The 19,247-nt window shown below is 36.9% G+C and overlaps 1 protein-coding gene across 1 annotated transcript in view; it reads left to right on the forward strand.

The window, feature by feature from the left end:
* The window catches only part of COPA (COPI coat complex subunit alpha), a 79,005-nt gene that overhangs the window by 5,987 nt on the left and 53,771 nt on the right, over positions 1–19,247 (forward strand). The window contains exons 4-8 of the mRNA XM_053667909.1: positions 1,649–1,729; positions 2,066–2,142; positions 3,394–3,503; positions 8,640–8,749; positions 10,310–10,409. Coding sequence (XP_053523884.1) covers positions 1,649–1,729; positions 2,066–2,142; positions 3,394–3,503; positions 8,640–8,749; positions 10,310–10,409 — 478 coding nt within the window. The remainder of the gene's footprint in view (positions 1–1,648; positions 1,730–2,065; positions 2,143–3,393; positions 3,504–8,639; positions 8,750–10,309; positions 10,410–19,247) is intronic.

Consider the following 19,247-nt stretch of genomic DNA (forward strand, 5'->3'; position numbering starts at 1 on the left):
TGTCTCAAAACTGTTATGAAATGAACTTGTCTTAGCCTAGCTAGTAGTATATAGTGCTATCATGCTGTGGTTTTAATTTATATTTCTCTGATAAAAGAGGGATTATCTAAAAAAGTCATGTTTTTGGATCATTATATTGTTTGCTATATCCAGATTTATAAAGAATAAGATAGAAGCCCAGCAAATGGTCAGAGTTTATATACCTTATAGATCTTTAAGGATTCAGAGTTCTGGAGTTTGATAAAGGGCTTTAAAGGAGTATAAAGAAGCCAAAGAAGTTTGAAGTTAAATATATGAATGTTTAAAACACTGAACTCTGTAATGGAAAAAAGTCTAGTTACAGAATAGTATTTGTGGTATGACCTAAATATTTGTGTGAAACTCCAGCTCTGCTGTATACATAGATGAAGGTGAAGGTCTTGGGATACTTTCACTTTTCATGTTACTTATCTTTTCTCAGTTCTACACAGTGAACACCTACTAAGTGTTAGCTATTGTATGATGTGCTTGAAGTAGAGTGTTGAGCATGGTGGAAAAGGACCCTGCCTTTAGGGACTGTATATTTTTGTTGGCACAATCTTACTTTTGGGTTGTTTCAATTTTGTAATTAAAAAAAATTTTTTTTAAAGATTTTATTTATTTATCTTTAGAGGGGAAGGGAAGGAGAGAGGGAGAGAAACATCAGTGTATGGTTGCCTTTCATGCATCCCCTGCTGGGAACTGGCCTGCAGGGAACCTGCCTGCAACCCTGGTATGTGCCCTGACTGGGAATCGAACCGCGATTGTCTGGTTCGTAGGCCCGTGCTCAATCCACTGAGCTACACCAGCCAGGGCTCTAAAAAAATTTTTTTTAATTTTAAGTTGAAAGAAAGAATAGTCACAAGCTGGCCAAGAGAGACTATAAATAAGTATTAAATGTTAAAAAAGAAAAAGCATCTGACCTCTCAATTTTGTACTTTTTTGGGGAGCTTCTATGTGGGCAGCATGAGCTCTCTTACGGTTACGGTCCTGACTCTAGTGTCTTCTTCCCTTGTGCCCATCGATGCTTGGTACTTTGGTAGTGAAGTCAACTTTATGTTTGAATATGATGTTTCTCTGCTTTTCTAAGCCTAACTGAACAATGTGATATTTTCTGTGGTAATGAGTTAAAGTCTGTTTGCATGGTAGATGAATATAGATCATGAATGTTTTGGTGTTATTTGCAATCAAGTTAAGAGTCTAAGAGAAGATGATGCCATATATTATGTTATTGTTTCCTTTGGAGTTATAGTATTTGTCCTGTTTTTCTTTTTACTCTGAGCTAAGATGATCAGTAAAGTACTTAAGGGATTTGTATTAAAGCTGAGAACAATTATACAGTAGAAAGAAGAGCTTCAAGTTAAGCTTGAGTAAGCATCTTGTCTCAAGTTATTAGAAGATGGTTTCTCCCCAAAGAAAGGAATAACACCTTTCCATAGTTTTAGCTTTCGGTTTTCCCAAGTCTTGCCTTTTTTTCTTCCCCACAGGTTATTTGGTCTTTTCCCCTCCAACTTTAAATGAGACTCCCTGTCAGGGTTACCACCTACTTAGAAATACCCAAATATAACTCCAAACTTAGGGGCTCACAACCCTCAGGTTCTATTCCTTAGCTGTATTTCTCTCTTTGCAGGTTTGGAATTACAAGCTTCGGCGCTGTCTCTTCACATTACTAGGGCACTTAGACTATATACGTACCACATTTTTTCATCATGTAAGTAGCCATGGTGCCTCTGATTATAGGGTGTTCTTCAGTTTCCCTGTAGGAATCATCTTCTTGTTCTTCAAGAAACCATACATTTATTACAGAATTATGTTATTAGAGTGACTTTTCTAGGATCTCTGGGGTGCTAACCTTCTTGCTTTGTTTCCTTATATAAAAGAAAGCACTGAGGATTATATTGAATTAAATCAGAAGAAGCATTTCCTTTGTTAATATAGCTGAGATGTTAGACAATGGAATTTTCCCTCCAAAGAGAGAAGTGGTTACAGGAGCCTGAAAGAACACATTTGTTTAGTGTTCAAACCCTTTATTTGGAATATCTTTCAGGAATATCCTTGGATTCTGAGTGCTTCAGATGATCAGACCATCCGAGTGTGGAACTGGCAGTCTAGAACCTGTGTCTGGTAAAGCAAGAAATAGAGGGCTCAAAAAGCGTCTTCATTCTTCCTTATAATCAACTTCTCTCCAGAATAATCATCTCTCTCCCCTAATAGACAATATCTGATGATTAATTACTGATTGTATTTATAAGATGATTTTATGCACAAAGTGATAAATATAGAAGTAATCTTATAAGTAACATATGAATCTGGATTTTCTGATTTCTTACCAGAGAAAGGAAGTTATATAGTTACCCTTTTAGAACAAAACTTTTAGCTAGTTTTCAGTTCTGTTCTTGTGAAACCTGAGTCAGGGTCTAAACCTTGCTTTGTATTTTGCCTTGAGCTTTCCATAACAATGTAAGAACTGTTTAAGATGATGCCCTGAAAGAGGGGTATTCCATTAAAATGTAACAGATAGTTTTCAGTAAGAATTACTAAGATTCTATTTATTTTAATATTTTAAGGTGTCTTTAAGAGGAGAGCTGTGCCATCTCAGTTCTCCTGAAATCAATAATATTAAATACTAGAGCATTAGAGGTAAGGAGATTGTTTAAACAGATGACCTTGTTTATCATTAGCTTCAAATTGTTAGAATGACTTGTTTTTATCTCGAAAAAAGTATGATTGTCCGAAAGAACCTATGTACCCCAATGTTCATAGCAGCACAATTTACAATAGCCAAGAGTTGGAAGCAACCTAGGTGCCCATCAGTAAATAAATGGATCCAAAAACTATGGTACATTTATACAATGGAATTCTATGCAGCAGAAAGAAAGAAGGAGATACTACCCTTTGCAACAGCATGTATGGAACTGGAAAGCATTATGCTGAGTGAAATAAGCCAGGCGGTGAAAGACAAATACCATCTGATCTCACCTTTAACAGGAAGCTAAACAACAAAACAAACAAGCAAGCAAAATATAACCAAAGACACTGAAATACAGAACAGGCTGACAGGGACCAGAGGGGAGAGGGGAGAGAATTTCAGGGGAAAAGGGGAAGGATTCACAGGAACAAGTATAAAGGACACATGGACAACAACTAAGGGGGGTGGAAATGGGAGGGAGGTGGGGAGCACTGAGTGGGTGGGCTGGAATGGGAATAAAAGACAGAAAACTATACTTGAACAATAATTAAATTAAAAAATGCTTAAAAAAAGAAAAAAGTGTGATTGGATTTGCATCTGTTGACTATGGAGAGGTATTTAGTGTATAGTAGTCTGGCGATTCCTGCCTCTAATTTGGTATTGTCTATCTTTTTTTCTTCTTGCAGTGTTTTAACAGGGCACAACCATTATGTAATGTGTGCTCAGTTCCACCCCTCTGAAGACCTGGTTGTATCAGCCAGCCTGGACCAGACTGTGCGTGTTTGGGATATTTCTGGTGAGCTGCCCAAGTTCAGGGGGAAACCTAGTTATGTGTGGCACAAAACTACAATTGCTTAAGATAGTGAAGGTAGTTAGCTTGAAATAGGAAAATTTAGAATATTCTCTTCTCACGTAATAGCATCTTTGTTTCTGAGGATGTTAAATTTGCTTTGATGGTGCTTCATGTTAGAGGCATTTCCTAAGAAAAGTGGTTAATCTAGGAAATTTACTTAATTTGGAGAAAGTTGAACTTTTTACTTAGATCGGTTTTAGTTCAGATCTATATACCTTTGGCAGTATCTGATTAAGAATCAAGCTTTACACTAAACTTTTAAAAAAATCTTTGACAAAAACAAATTTGGGGAATAAATTAGTACAGGGAAGCAGAACTCTTGGATACTGTGACCTTATTCAGAAATAGGAAAGTCTTTTATTTTTATTTTAGTGTAAGGAGCATGGGGAGGTGGGATAAGGGGTGCTGTGTCCAAAATACCTTTTAATATTAGAACAGGCTTCTGGGAAGTTAAAATAACTTACAGATTTTGGATAGTTGGGATAATCCCTCCTTTCATAATTGGTATATTTTTATTTTGTGATAGTATTTAAATGTTTAGTGCTGTATAGAGAAGACATGACAAGTTGCTAAGTAGAAAATTTAAATTCAGAGAAAGGACTGTAGCTATGAGATCGATATGATGGAGAAATGAAAGTGCTTTGCTGGAAGTCAATATAGGGAAATGAAACACTAAATGCTATGGTTCTCTGCCCAGTTAAGTTTACTTATCATTTGCTATATTATCTCTATTTTTTTGTTGCCTTAGAAATTCTTGGAAATCAGATTCTCTGGAAGGTCTATGGTTAGACTACAAAACAGTATTTTCATTCTGTAAAAGGAAGTCCCCCTCATAGGTCTTGCTTAGTTCTTTTTTGGTAACAAAGGAGTCACACTTCTGTATTGTATAGCCAAGGTGATAACTTTTCTCAAGTCTTTTGTGGCTGGGTGGGTTGGGGCAGTATGGTAGCTGCTGTTCCAAAAAGCCAATTTAAACAGCAAGTTGAAAATTTGAATTCCTGAGTGCAGTATTTGGAATATTGTGATAGGTATTTTTTTAAGATTCATGTAGCACAGAAAGCCCAAGGGAGGATAAGGACAGTTGGAGAGTAGACCTCTAGATCATGCATTCCAAACTAGAAGGGAGTGGTACAAACAAGATTCTATTAGAGATAGTTGGACCCTCTTCAACTAGGGCATTTGCCATTCCACTTTTTCATCAGGCTGGTAGGTGTTTTGCAGTACACTCAGATGTTGACCAGCCATGCTAGCAGGAGGAGTTAGGCACAGATACTGCAAGCCTGTGCCCTGTCTTCACTGCTAGTACTAGGGAGCTTATTTTTCACTCTCCCAAGACCTAGCTCTGGCTTTACATGCATATTCAAAACACTGTCTCAGGGCATAGGAGCCTGATAGGGTGGATCCTGGTGTATGCTGTTCCAACTGGTCAGGGGTAGTTACAATATTTAAAATAGCTTTTCACATCTAGGGTTCTGTGAGAGAATTAAAGCTACAGAAATGCTTTAAGTGACTATTTTCTCAGTTCTTATAAGAATGGTGTTCAACTGATGCCATTCTAGATCATAAAGTTTATTTGTTACATGCATAAATTGATGCTTTGGCCATTAGGGCTTAAGTCTTTGCTATCGCACTGGGTTGAGAAGGGCCTTAAAGTGCTCTACTCTCAGAGTTCATGCCCCTTGTTACTAGCACAGCAGTTTCCCTGTGGCTCCACTAATGCAATCTGGGGCAGCTAGGTAGATGGATTCTCATTAATGATTATGAAATGCTCAAGGCAAGAAATTCTTTTCTCTTTTGTAGGCAGAAGAACATTTTTGCATCAGTATTAAGGTCCTTATTAGAGAAGAGAAGAAAGAGTGTGTAACCTCAGTTGGGGTTAATACTTGATCTTGAAAGTGTGAAGTGCATAGATTATATATAATAACGTCGTGATCTGATACTGAAAAATTTGTGCTAACTGGTGTACTGATATTAATGCTCTCTTTACCATTTCTAAGTGTTTTTCTCTACTCAAAGCTGTCCTGATTTCTAAAACCCCTGACCCAGAGTAGAAGGAAATGCTTTGGTATTAACCAAATGGAAGGAGCTTTTTGGTTAGACTTTTACATTTTTCCTTTCCTTTTCTAGAAATAAAATACTTTTTTTAGCAGTTATTTTTGCCTGAGTTCCAGTAAGTCTGTCCACAGGAAGAGGAATTAGCTTTCAGGTCTATTAGGGACCAGAGCTAATATTTCCAGGAGAGGAAACATTAGTTCTGAGTCAGAAAATGAACACTTTTAGAGAATTGTTCAAAATTTTAATTGTTTTGAGTGTCTGAAGGGGGACACTCTGAGCCAGATAAGCAATAAGAAAACAGATCTTTAAAGGTAACTCTGTCTTGTTGATACCTCTCCCATGAGAATTGAACCCCATGGGGCTTAGCTTAACCAGAATCTTTTTTATTAGCCTGGCAAAAAAAATATTTATAAACTAGACATAGATATATAGAAGATAGGTTGTTTTTTATCTTAAGCTTCCAAGTAAACTGAAATTATCTTAATGTGCTGACACCTTTGCATGTCAAACCCATGCAATTCAGATTTAATCTTTGCAATGACTACTAAAAAAGTATTAATTTGCTGCCAACTTATGTTCTTATCCCTCTCTTCTTATTACTTCCCCTGGTCTCCACTTAGAGGTGTGCATCGAACAGGTCCATTCTGAGAGTATCTTCTTCTCCCTCTGGATTTGAGTACCTGCTATAGAAATTTTCCATCTGTCATTCAGTCCTAGTGAGTGACTTGTTGAAGGCTCAATTATTTCTTCTCTGAGTATCTTTTTACTGCCTGTCACTTCATCTGTTTGTACTCTTCCTCTTTCTTGGACCATTACAAGCAAGGGCAACAAAGGCTTCCATTCTGTCCTACATCACTTTTAATGTGTTTGTTGAAGCTTATTGGAGGTAAAGTTCTTCACAGCTGCACTTTTCTTTGAATCTGTTTCGTACCCCAAACTCAGAAAATGTTGACAGATCTAATTAAAGGGACATGAGAAATAAGTGAAAAGAGGCACCCCTGTGATGATGTATTTATGAAGCTTTCAGCGAGTGTTTTGTTTTGTTTTTTATAGTGTTGGCTTTATTTCTCTCTACCTATTGGCTAAATCAAGATAATTAAAACTGTTGTGTCCTTTTAAGCACTTCTCTAATGCTGATGTTTACATGTCACTATAATAGAAGAGAGATTATGATTCTAATGCGATGAAAATAAATGTTATTTTTAAACTCAAATGTTAGTGTTTCCTACAGATGCCACAATTTAGACTTAAAACTATGTAAGTTATATTTTCAAATGATAGCGTATATTTTCCCCCTACTTTAGATATTTTATTTTTATTTTACAAATACAAGATAGTTAATTTTTCTCTTTGCCCCACCTCCAAATTACATCAAAAGATGGGAATTGAGTCCCATTCTATTACCATATTCATAAACTGGTATAATTATGCTGCTTGCCTGTCTTAAAAGGTTATTATCAGGATCAAATCACAGAACATATGTTAGACTGCTTGAAAATCAAATCACAAAATTCTTTTCAGATATAAGGTAGTAATGTTATAATTTTGGTTCTGAAATATAGAGCACAAATAGTAAGCTTTTAAGGTAAGTGTGATTTTTGCTATAAATTTGGGTTCAATTACAGTTTCAGGTGTACAACCCAGTTATTAGACACATATATAACTTACTAAGTGATCATCCCAGTAAATCTAGTACCCGTCTGAGGCCATACATAGTTACTACAATGTTATTAACTATATTTTCTGTGCTGTGCTTTACATCCTCATGACCATTTTTTTATAAACTTTTTAAAAAACAAATGTTTATTTATTTGTGGGGAGAGGAAAGGGAGGGAGAAAGAAAGGGAGAGAAACATCAATGTGTGGTTGTCTCTTGAGCACTGCCCCTTGGGGACCTGGCCCACAACCCATGTGCCCTGACTGGAAATTGAAACCATGACCCTTTGGTTCACAGGCTGGCATGCAGTTTACTGAGCCACATCAGCCAGGGCCCCCATAACCATTCTGTATCTACAAATTTGTACTTCTTACTCCATTCACCTTTTCCACTCACTCTCTTAAACCCCTTCCATTTGGCAACCATCAAAATGTTCTATGAGTCTGTTTCTGTTATGCATTCTGTTATGTGTTCATTTATTTATTTTGTTTTTCAGATTTCCCATTTAAGTGAAATCACACAGCATTTGCCTTTTTCTTCCTGAGTTATTTCACTCAGTACAGTACCCTCTAAGTTCATCCATGTTGTTGAAGATGGCATGATTTCATTCTTTTTTATGGCTGCAAATAAGACTTCTTACCCTGGTGTCTTTTTTCCATTGTTTTCAAATTACGGGCTCATTCCTCCCAATGAAACTAGCCTCCAGAAGTTTTAATGACAATGTACATGTATTCAGATCTATTACCAGTCTTTTAAGCAAGAGCTTAATGGGACATGACAGATTGAATTATTTTGTCCCCTGCCCAAGAGTCAAGTAGAGGGCATGAGTAGACTTTCTGCATAGTTTATATAGTATCTTTCACCATATAGCTGTTTTATAGTTAATAGGCCTAGTTTTCTTAACTCTTTTGGAACTTCCTTATGAGTTGTCTAAAAGCTCCCAGTTTGAGAAACACTGAGCCGTGGTCTCCTCGAATACATTTTCTTTGAAAATTCTTCGAGAGTATGAAATAAAAGTTGCTATAGATTTCATGAAGTCTAAAGTTGTTAAGTAGAAATTGAATATCTACCTCTTGAGTTGAGATTTGTTGAAGAAGTTAGTTGTGTTAGAAGTTTGGCCCTTGTCTTCTGAGGAGAAATCTCAGTAGTGGGCCTGTTAAGTATTAAGGGAGCAGAAGAAAATGTAGTGAATGTACCCATTCTTCAATATTTTGAACATTTCTAGAAAGAAATACATAGGAGTCTCTAAATTTCTTTCTCTCTTTTCTTGAACTTTAATCTATCACTGTACCTTTCTGTGCTTCTGTTACAGTGCTCTTTTTGGTAACATGTTTATATCTTTCATCCCACTCCTTACCCCCTCAAAGGTCTAAGGAAAAAAAACTTGTCCCCTGGTGCAGTGGAGTCGGATGTGAGAGGAATAACTGGGGTTGATCTGTTTGGAACTACGGATGCAGTGGTGAAGCATGTACTAGAGGTACTTGTCTTTAGAGCCATCAGCTGATTATGAGCTCTTCTCCAGGGAAACAGTGACAGTATGTCACTGCAGTATTTATTCTTTCAATAATGATTTATGCAGTTCTTAAGTGCTAGGCACTGTTTTGAGGCACTGGAAGTAGAATAGTGGGTGAGCCCACCAAAATGAAACTTACATGCTACCTAAGGGAGAGTCATGGTATCTTACAGAAATAGTGAGAAGAGGAGGAGTAAGCTGCCATAGGCTCCATCACCATACCAAAGTAGAGCCCATTCTCAAGCCTACTGTAAGGGAGAACAGGATTGAGGAGGAGAAGGGGGGATTTAATCAAAGTTATTGGAAACCAACCATGTGTAAGTAACTTGCAAGCATAGTAGAAAAATATAAAAGCATTTCTGTCTTAATAGAAAATAGATTTTTTAAAAAATCTAATTTAATCTTCACAGTTATCCATTGAAGTAGACATTGTTAACTTCATTTTGCTGAAATGAGATTAAAATTTTTTGATTTAGAAAAATTAAGCAGTTTACCAAAGTCCACGTGTATCTAGAAATAGATTTCAACTTGGATGACTCCAAAACCCATGTGCTTTTCACCACACCATATCTCTCAGAAATAATGCTAATTTGAAACTGCCTTATCTATGATTATGTCACAATACAGAGTACAACTATATAAATAGGGTACAATATATCTTAAAAAATTAGTAGTACTTAAAACTTTGTGGTCTGAAGACCTCTTTATATTCTTAAAACTTATTGACCCCAAAGGGCTTTTGTTGATATGAGTTATAGCTGTCAATTTTTACCATATTTGAAATGGTTTAAAAGCTAATAACTTTTAAAATATAAAATATATAAGTACACATTTCGTTAGCCACTAAAGCAATGACATCGCATGTCATGTAACCTCTAGGAAACTGTACCCTTATAAGAAAGTAAGATGAAGAGGCAGATAATGTCTTAGAGTTATTATGAAAATGGTTTTGACTTTTCAAATTTCCTAAAAGAATCTTGATGATCAGTCAAGTGTATTCCAACTACACTTTGCGAATTTCTTTATTAAGTTATAAAATTGGCCTTTTTTTTTTTAAGATTTTATTTACTTAGCTTTGAGGGAGAAGAAAGAAGGGAGAAAGGGAAAGAAACATCGATTGGCTATCTCTTGCACATGATCCAAATGGGGACCTGGCTTACAACTCAGGTGTACACCTGACTAGGAATTGAACCAGTGACCCTTTACTCTGTAGGATGACGCCCAACCAACTGAGCCATATTGGTCAGGGCTGCTTGTTATACTTGAGATGTTATAGTTAGTTGGAGAAATTTATAAATAGACAAGTAACAAAACCAGGCAGTATATCACAAATACAAATGAAGCTGAATTTGGGGATAATATTGGATAGATTGAGATGGTAACTCTAGTTCAAATCTTACAGCAGTATCATCTTATATGAAGAGTACAAATCAGAGACACTTTAACTACCAACATGGTATATCAGCTTTCTTTGAGTAATGGACATAAAGCCATTTTAGAAGAACCACTTCTTTTTTTCCACAGGGTCATGATCGTGGAGTAAACTGGGCTGCCTTCCATCCCACTATGCCCCTTATTGTATCTGGGGCAGATGACCGTCAAGTGAAGATCTGGCGCATGAATGGTAAGTGAACAGTGATGGTATCACCATGATTAAAAAATTGACTGCTGGCCAGCAAGGTGATGTAGCCAGGTTTTCTGGACTTAGTGACCCAATTTCTTACCTTAGGTGTTTATGTTAACCCCAGGGGCATAAAAAAATGTGGCATCCTGATTTTTTAAAAAATATTTTATTTATTTATTTTTAGAGAGAGGGGAAGGGAAGGAGAGAGGGAGAGAAACATCAATGTGTGGTTGTCTCTCATGTGTCCCCTACTGGGAACTGGCCTGCAACCCATGCACGTGCCCTGACTGGGAATCGAACTGTGATCCTTTGCTTCACGGGCCCATGCTCAATCCACTGAGTTACACCAGCCAGGGCTGGCATCCTGATTTTGAGGAGTAAGAAGAGCACAGTGAAGAGTAGGAATTTATTCATTTCAAAAAATGTTTATTTTTATTTGTTTTTATTAAATTTATTGGGGTGACATTGATTAATACGATTATATAGGCTTCAAGTGTAGAATCTGTGATACATGATCTGTATATTGCATTGTGTGCCTACCACCCAAAGTCAAATCACCTTCCATCACCATATATTTGGCTTCCTAACCCTTTATAATTCCCCAACCCCTCTTCCTTCTAGTAGCCCCCAAACTGTTGTCTGTTTATATGAGTTTCAATTTTATATCTCACATATGAATGAAATCATATGCTTCTTAGCTTTTTCTGACTGACATTTCATTTAGCATAATATTCTCAAGGTCTGTCCATATTGTTGCAAATGGCAATATTTCATCTTTTCTTATGGCTCAGTAGTATTCCATAGTATATACATACCTTCTTTATTCAGTCATCTATTGAAGGACACTTTGTTTATTTTCATGTCTTGGCCATTATGAATAGTGCTGCATTGAACATTGGGATGAATATATCTTTATGAATAAATGTTTTCAAGTTTTTCAGGTAGATACCCAGAAGAGAGGTTGCTGGGTCATACGGTAACTGTATTCTTAGTATTTTGAGGGACAGCCATAATGTTTTCCATAGCGGCTGTACCAGTTTACATTTCCACTTGCAGTAAATAAGAGTTCCTTTTTCTCCATAACCTCTTCAGCACTTATTATTACTTGTCTTGTTGATAATAGCCATTCTCACAGGTGTGAAGTGGTATCTTATTGTAGTTTTGATTTTCATTTTCCTAATAGCTAGTGAAGTTGAGCATTTTTTCATATATTTCTTGGCCATTTATATGTCTTATTGGGAAAAATGTCTGTTCAGGTCCTCTGCCCATTTTTTAACTGGACTGTTTGTTTGGTATTGCCTTCTATTAGTTCTTAATATATTTTGGATATTAACACCATGTCAGAGCTGTTGTGTACAAATATCATTTGGTTGGTTGCCCTTTTTATTTTGTTGGCTTTTTTCTTTTCTGCGCAGAAGCTTGTTAGTTTGATGTAGTCCCATTCATTTATTTTTGCCTTTACTTCCCTTGCCTTTGGGGTCAAATTAGTAAAATCTTCTGTAAGATAAGGTTCGTAAGTTTAGTACCTGTGTCTTCTCTTATGTAATTTATTGTTTCAATTCTTATATTTGCGTCTTAGATCCATTTGGAATTAATTTTTGTACATGGGAACAAACCATAGTCTAATTTCATTCCATGTGGCTTTCCAATTTTTCCAGAACCATTTATTGAAGAGATATTCTTTTTTCCATTATGTGTTTTTGGCTCCTTTGTCAAAAATTATTTGCTCATATACATGGGGGTGTATTTCGGGGCTCTTAGTTCTGTTCCATTGGTCTGTGTGTTTCTGTTTTTCTGACAGTACCACGCTGTTTTGATTATCATTGCTCTATAGTATAATTTGAAGCTAGGTAGCGTGTTACCTCCAGCTTCATTCTTTTTTCTCAGGATTGCTTTGGCTATTTGGGATATTTTGTGGTTCCATACAGATGTGATGATTTTTTTTTGTTCTATTTCTTTTTTTTTTTTGTTCTATTTCTTTAAAAAATGATATTGGGATTTTGGTGGGGGTTGCATTAAATCTGTGAATTGCTTTGGATAATATGGACATTTTAACTATTTTAATTCTTCCAATCCATGACCGCAGAACATCTTTTCATTTCATTTTGTGTTTTTCAATCTCTTGTAATAATGCTTTGTAATTTTCAGTACATAGGTACTTCACATCCTTGGTTAAATTTATTCCTAGGTATTTATTCTTTTGTTGCAATTCCAAAGGAATATTTTTGTTTTGTTCTGTTCTGCTTTTTCATTTTTTTCTGAAATTTCATTGTTATTATATAGGAATGTGGTGGATTTTTGCACATTGATTTTGTATCCTGCAAATTTACTCTATTTGTTTATTGTTTCTGATAGTTTTTTGGTGAGGCCTTTAGGGCTTTCTACATACAAAATTATGTTATCTGCAAAAAGTGACACTTTTACTTCTTCTCAGTTTAAGTGCCTTTTATTTCTTTCTTTTGTCCAAATGCTCTGGCTAGGACTTCCAGAACTATGTTGAGTAAGAGTGGTGAGAGTGGACATCCATATCTTGTTCCTGATTTCAGAGGAAAAGCTTTCAGTTTTTCACCATTAAATATATTAGCCGAGGATTTGTCATATATGTCCTCTATTATGTTGGTATTTTCCTCATTTTATTGAGTATTTTTAAAAAGATTTTATTTATTTATTTTTAGACAGAAGGGATGGAGGGAGAAGGAGAGGGAGACAAACATCAATGTGTGGTTGCCTCTTACATGGCCCCCACTGGGGATCTGGCAACCCAGGCATGTGCCCTGACTGGGAATCTAATCGGCGACCCTTTGGTTCGAAGCCCGCACTTAGTCCACTGAGCTACACCAGCCAGGGCCCATCTTATTGAGTATTTTAATCATAAATATATATATCAAATGCTTTTTCTGCATCTATTGATAAAATCACATTTCTATCCTTCATTTTATTAATGTGCTATATTACATTGATTGATTTGCATATGTCGAAACATCCTTGTACCCCTGGAATGAACACCATTTGATTGTGATGTATTTTTTTAATGTATTTTTAAAAGATTTAAATTATTTTTAGGGGGTGAGGGAAGGGAGAGACCAAGAGAGGGAAAGAATCATTGATCGGTTGGTTCTCCCAAGCTCCCAACTGGGGGGACCTGGCTAGCAACCCAGGCATGTGCCCTGACCAGGAATTGAACTGGAGACCTTTATGTTTGCAGGCCAGTGCTCAATCCACTGAGCCACACCAGTCAAGGCTATTTCTTGATATATTGTTGTATTCAATTTGCTAGTTTTTTTGTTTTTTGGGTTTTTTTAGAGGGAGGGAGAAAGAGAGGGAGAGAAACATCAATGTGCCAGAGATACATCAATGGATTGCCTCTCACATGCCCCCAACTGGGGAACTGGTCTGCAGCCCAGGCATGTTCTCTGACTGGAAATTGAACCAGCAATCTTTGGGTTCACAGGCTGGCACTTAATCCACTGAGCCACACTAACCAGGGCAATTTGCTAGTATTTTGTTTAGGATTTTTGTATCTGTATATATCAGAGATAATGATCTGTAGTTTTCTTTTTTGTGTTATTCTTGCTAGGTTTTGATATCACGGTTATGTTGGCCTCATAAAATGTCTTAGAAGTATTGCCTCTTCTTCAGTTTTTTGGAAGAGTTTGAGAAAGACAGGTATCAGATTTTTTTGAATGTTTGCTAGAATTCACTAGTGAAGCCATCTGGTCCTGGACATTTATTTTGTGGGAGGATTTTGATAGTTGTTTCAATCTCATCACTATCGATTCGTTTATTTAGATTTTCCAATTTTTCATGATTCAGTCTAAGAAGGTTAATCATTCTAGGAACTTACCTATTTCTTCTATGTTATTGAATTTATATACAAGGTCTGTCCAGAAAGTATCCAGACATGTAATGTGAAAAATAGAGACATTTATTGAAGAAGATACAAGAAAAATTGTACATAGGTCAATGACACCTCATTTCACTTCAAAGTAGACATCTTGCGACCTCACGTAGTTCTCCCCATGACCATCAAATGCCCTGTCATATTTTCCTGAATCTCACTGACAGTCTGAAATCTCTTCCCCTTCAAGGGTGATTTTAGTTTTGGGAAAAGCCAGAAATCACAGGGTGCCAAATCTGGGCTGTAGTGGGACTGAGTCAACTCGGTGATTTGACGTTTTACAAAAACACTCTGCATCAGATGTGATACATGGGCAGGCATATTGTCATGATGAAGCTGCCAATGACCAGTTGCCCATAGTTGCAGCCTACTGAATCCAAATAGTTTCTGTGGAGGAATGTTCAAGCTTAAAGCAAAATTTGATACAGATTTGTTGCTCTACTTACTCAGTCATTTTAAATGCAACGACCACACAGTACACATGCTCACTCAATGGTCTCTACCATCCCCACTGACTAGTACAGTGAAGTTGTCATTGTTCATGCATGTGCCTTTCAGTCCACTCCCCTTGGCTGCTAGGTTACAGCGATGTTGCGTTAACTGTTCTCTTTACATTAACAATGACTGGACTTTTTCTAGACAGACCTTGTAGTCTTAGTATTCTAACATGACCCTTTGTATATCTGTGACATCTGTGATAGCTTCTCCTCTTTCATTTCTTATTTTGTTTATGAGGCTTTTCTTTTTTTTGCTTGGTGAATCTAGCCAGGGGTTTGTCAGTTTTATTAAACTTTTCAAAGGACAACTCTGCGTTGTATTTTATGTACACTCTTTGTTCTCTATTTTTTCAATTCCTTAATTTTTATTATTTTCTTTCTTTTTTGTAAAATATATTTTATTGATTATGCTATTACAGTTGTCCCATTTTTTCTCCCCTTAATTCCCCTCTGCTCTGCAACCTCCTTCCCAACAGCATTCCCCCTCCCTTAGTTCATGTCCGTGGGTCATATATATGTTCTTTGGCTTCTCCAAATCCTATACTATTCTTAACCTCCCCTTGTCTATTTTGTATCTACCATTTTTTGCTGCTTATTCTCTGTACTTTTCCCTCATTCTATCCCCTCCCAGTCCCTGCTGATAACCCTCCATGTGATCTCCATTTCTGTGATTCTGTTCCTGTTCTAGTTGTTTGAATAGTTTGTTTTAGTTTTGTTTTTTTCTAGGTTCAGTTGTTGATAGCTGTGTTTGTTGTCATTTTACTGTTCATATTTTTTATCATCTTTTTCTTAGATAAGTGCCTTTAACATTTTGTATAGTAAGGCCTTAGTGATGATGAACTCCTTTAACTTGATCTTATTTGGGAAGCACTTTATCTGCCTTTCCATTCTAAATGATAGGTTTGCTGGATGGAGTAATCTTGGATGTAGGTCCTTGCCTTTCATGACTTGGAATACTTCTTTCCATTCCCTTCTTGCCTGCAAGGTTTCTTTTGCAAAATTGGCTGATAGTCTAATGGGAACTCCTTTGTAGGTAATTGCCTCCTTTTCTCTTGCTGCTTTTAAGATTCTCTCCTTACCATTCATCTTGGGTAGTATAATTATGATATGCCTTGGTGTGTGCTTCCTTAGGCCCAATGTCTTTGGGACTCAGCTTCTTGGACTTCCTAGAAGTCTATTTCCTTTGTCAAATTGGGGAAGTTCTCCATAATTTTTTCAAATAAGTTTTCAGTGTCTTGCTCTTTCTTCCTCTTCTCCTGGCACCCCTGTGATTCAGATGTCAAAACATATAAAATTGTCCCAGAGGTTCCTAAGCCTCTCCTCATATTTTTGAATTCTTGGTTTTTTTGTTTTGTTTTGTTTTTTTTAATACTTTATTTCTTTAGAGGAGAAGGGAAGGAGAGAGGGAGAGAAATATCAATGTATGGTTGCCTTTCATGCGTCCCCTGCCAGGAACTGGCCTGCAACCCAGACATGTGCCCTGACTGAGAATTGAACTGCAATCCTTGGTTCACAGGCCTGCGCTTAATCCACTGAGCTACACCAGCCAGGGCAAATTCTTATTTCTTCATTCTATTCTATTTGAATGTTTATTTCTTCCTTCTGCTCCAAACAATTGATTTGAGTCCTGGTTTCCTTTCCTTTACTGTTGGTTCCCTATACATTTTTCTTTATTTCACTTTTTATAACCATCACTTTTCCCTCTATTTTGCGACAATACTCAACCAATTCTGTGAGCATCCTGATTACCATTGTTTTGAACTCTGCATGTGATAGGTTGGCTATCTCTTGATCACTTAGTTGTATTTTTCCTGGATGCTTTGATCTGTTCTTTCATTTGGACCATTTTTTTTTTTTATCTGAGGGTACCTGTTATGTAGTAAGGGGCAGAGCCTTAGGTATTGGCCAGGGCAAGGAAACCCAGGTTGCTACAGTGTGGCACTATGTGGGGGAGGTGTCAGGGAAGGAACAGTGCTTTGCTTAGCTCTGAGCTAGCTTTCAGTCATTTCCTCCGCTACCTACAAGCAAATTGGCCCCTTCTGGTGCTGATTCCAGCACGCAGTGTTTGTATACATTCTAGGACCCTGGGGGTGACTCCAGTAGACTCTCCTGTGAGGCATGGGAGTTGCTGCCACAGCCCCCACACATTTTTTAATTTGTTGCTCTCCTTGTCTTGGTTGTGTGAGGAGGCAAAGTGTATCTCTACCTAGGCCTCCCTCTTGGCCTGAAGTCCTAAATTTTATTATTTTCTTTCTCCTGACTTTGGGTTGCTTTGTTCTTCCTCTTTTAATTCTTTAAGATATAATGTTAGGTTGTTTACTTGGGATTTCTCTTGTTTCTTGAGATAGGCCTATATGATATAAACTCTCTTACTATTATTTTCACTGCATTCCAGAAATTTTGATATGTCATATTATCATTCTCATTTGTCTCACCCTTTTGCTCTCACCCTTTTTTTCTTCTTTGACCCAGTAATTTTTTAGTAGTATGTTGTGTTATCTGCACTTATTTATTGTTTTTTTTACTTCATTTTGCAGTTAATTTCTAATTTCAAGGCACTATGGTCAGAGAATATACTTGGTATGATTTCAGCATTCCTAAATCTATTAAGGCTAGTTTCATGACCCAACATATGGTCTTTCCTTGAGAATGTTCCATGCACACTGGAAAAGAATGTATAATCTGGTGTTCTGGTTCTATAAATATCGATTAAGTCCATTCATTCTAATGTGTCATTTAAGGCTGATTTTTTTCTTAATTGATTTTTCTGTTTGGGTGACCTATCTAGAACTGTCAATGGAGGATTTAGGTCTCCTACTATAATTGTGTTTTTCTCAGTTTCTCTCTTTAATTCTGTTACTATTTGCTTTATATATTTCAGTGCTCCCTGATTGGGTACGTATATATTGAAAAGTGTTGTGTCTTCTTGGTGTAGGATTTCCTTTATCACTATAAAATGTTCATCTTTGTGTCTTGTTATCTTGAAATCTATTTTGTCATATGTAAGTATAGCTGCATCTGTTTTTCTGTGGATGCTATTTGTTTGGAGAGTCATTTTTCACCCTTTCACTTTGAGTCTGTCTTTGTCTTTGCAGCTTACATAATATGTCCCTGAAGGTAGGATGTGGTTTTGTGATCCAGTCTGCTACTATGTATCTTTTTATTGATGAAGTCAGTCAATTTACATTTAGGGTGATTTTAATTTTAAAGATTTTATTTATATTTTTTTAGAGAGGAGAAGGGGGAGAGAAAGAGAGGGAGAGAAACATAATGCCTCTTGTGCACCCCTAGCTGGTGACTTGACCTGTAACCCGGGCATGTGCCCTGACTGGGAATCAAACTGGCAACCCTTTGGTTCGCACAGGCCAGCACTCAGCCACTGAGCCACACCAGCCAGGGCTAGGGTGATTATTGGTGTGTGAGGATACCCTAAAACCATTTAATCTTTTTTTTTTGGTAGCTCTTTGCCTTTATTGGTTCTTTTCCTTTGTGTTTGTTTCTTTTGTTCAGTGGAATTTCATCATTTTTTCTGTTTCCTCCTTTTTTAAGTTATCTGTCTCAGTTTTGGGTTTTTTGTTGTGTGGTTAGCATTAGATTTATGAAACAGTTTTATATGTACAGCATTCCTTTTTCTTTTGAATGCATCTGATATCCATCCTCCTCTGCAAATCCAGACCTTTATTCTCTCCCCTTTTATGTTTTTATTTCTCACAAATTATGCCTGTTTATGCTGTAAGTTTGTTGGGGATCTTACTTGTAGTTTTGAGACCTTTTGTTCTTTGTTTCATATGGAATAAACCCCTTTGAGTATTTTCTGAAATAGAGGTCTGGTGATTAATTCCCTGAGCTTCTTTATGTCTGGAAGAGTCTTTATTTCTTCTTCATAGCTAAATGATAACTTTGCTGGCTATATATGTTCTTGGCTAGCAACTTCTCTTAGTAGTTTGGATATTTGGTTCTACTCTCTTCTGGCTTATGGTTTCTGTTGAGAAGTGCAATGATAATCTAATAGGCCTTCCTTTATAGGTTACTTATTTTTTCCCCCTTGGCTGCCTTGAGAATTCTTTCTTTGTCATCAACATTTTTAAAAAATATTTTATTTGTTTATTTTTAGAGAGAGGGAACGGGAAGGAGAAAGAGTGGGAGAGAAACATCAATGTGTGGTTGCCTCTCATGTGTTTCCCACTGGGGACCTGTCCTGCAACCCAGGCATGTGCCCTGACTGGGAATTGAACCAGCTACCCTTTGCTTCACAGGCCTGTGCTCAATCCAGTGAGCTACACTAGCCAGGGCTGTCATTAACTTTTTTTTTTTTTTTAAAGATTTTATTTATTTATCTTTAGAGGGGAAAGGAAGGAGAGAGGGAGAGAACTGGCCTGCAACCCAGGCATGTGCCCTGACTGGGAATCGAACCGTGGTTGCTTGGTTCCCAGGCCCGCGCTC

Source organism: Artibeus jamaicensis, unplaced genomic scaffold (genome assembly GCF_021234435.1).
Source record: "Artibeus jamaicensis isolate MK-2021 breed Jamaican fruit bat unplaced genomic scaffold, CSHL_Jam_final contig_475, whole genome shotgun sequence".
NCBI classification, from domain to species: Eukaryota; Metazoa; Chordata; class Mammalia; order Chiroptera; family Phyllostomidae; genus Artibeus; species Artibeus jamaicensis.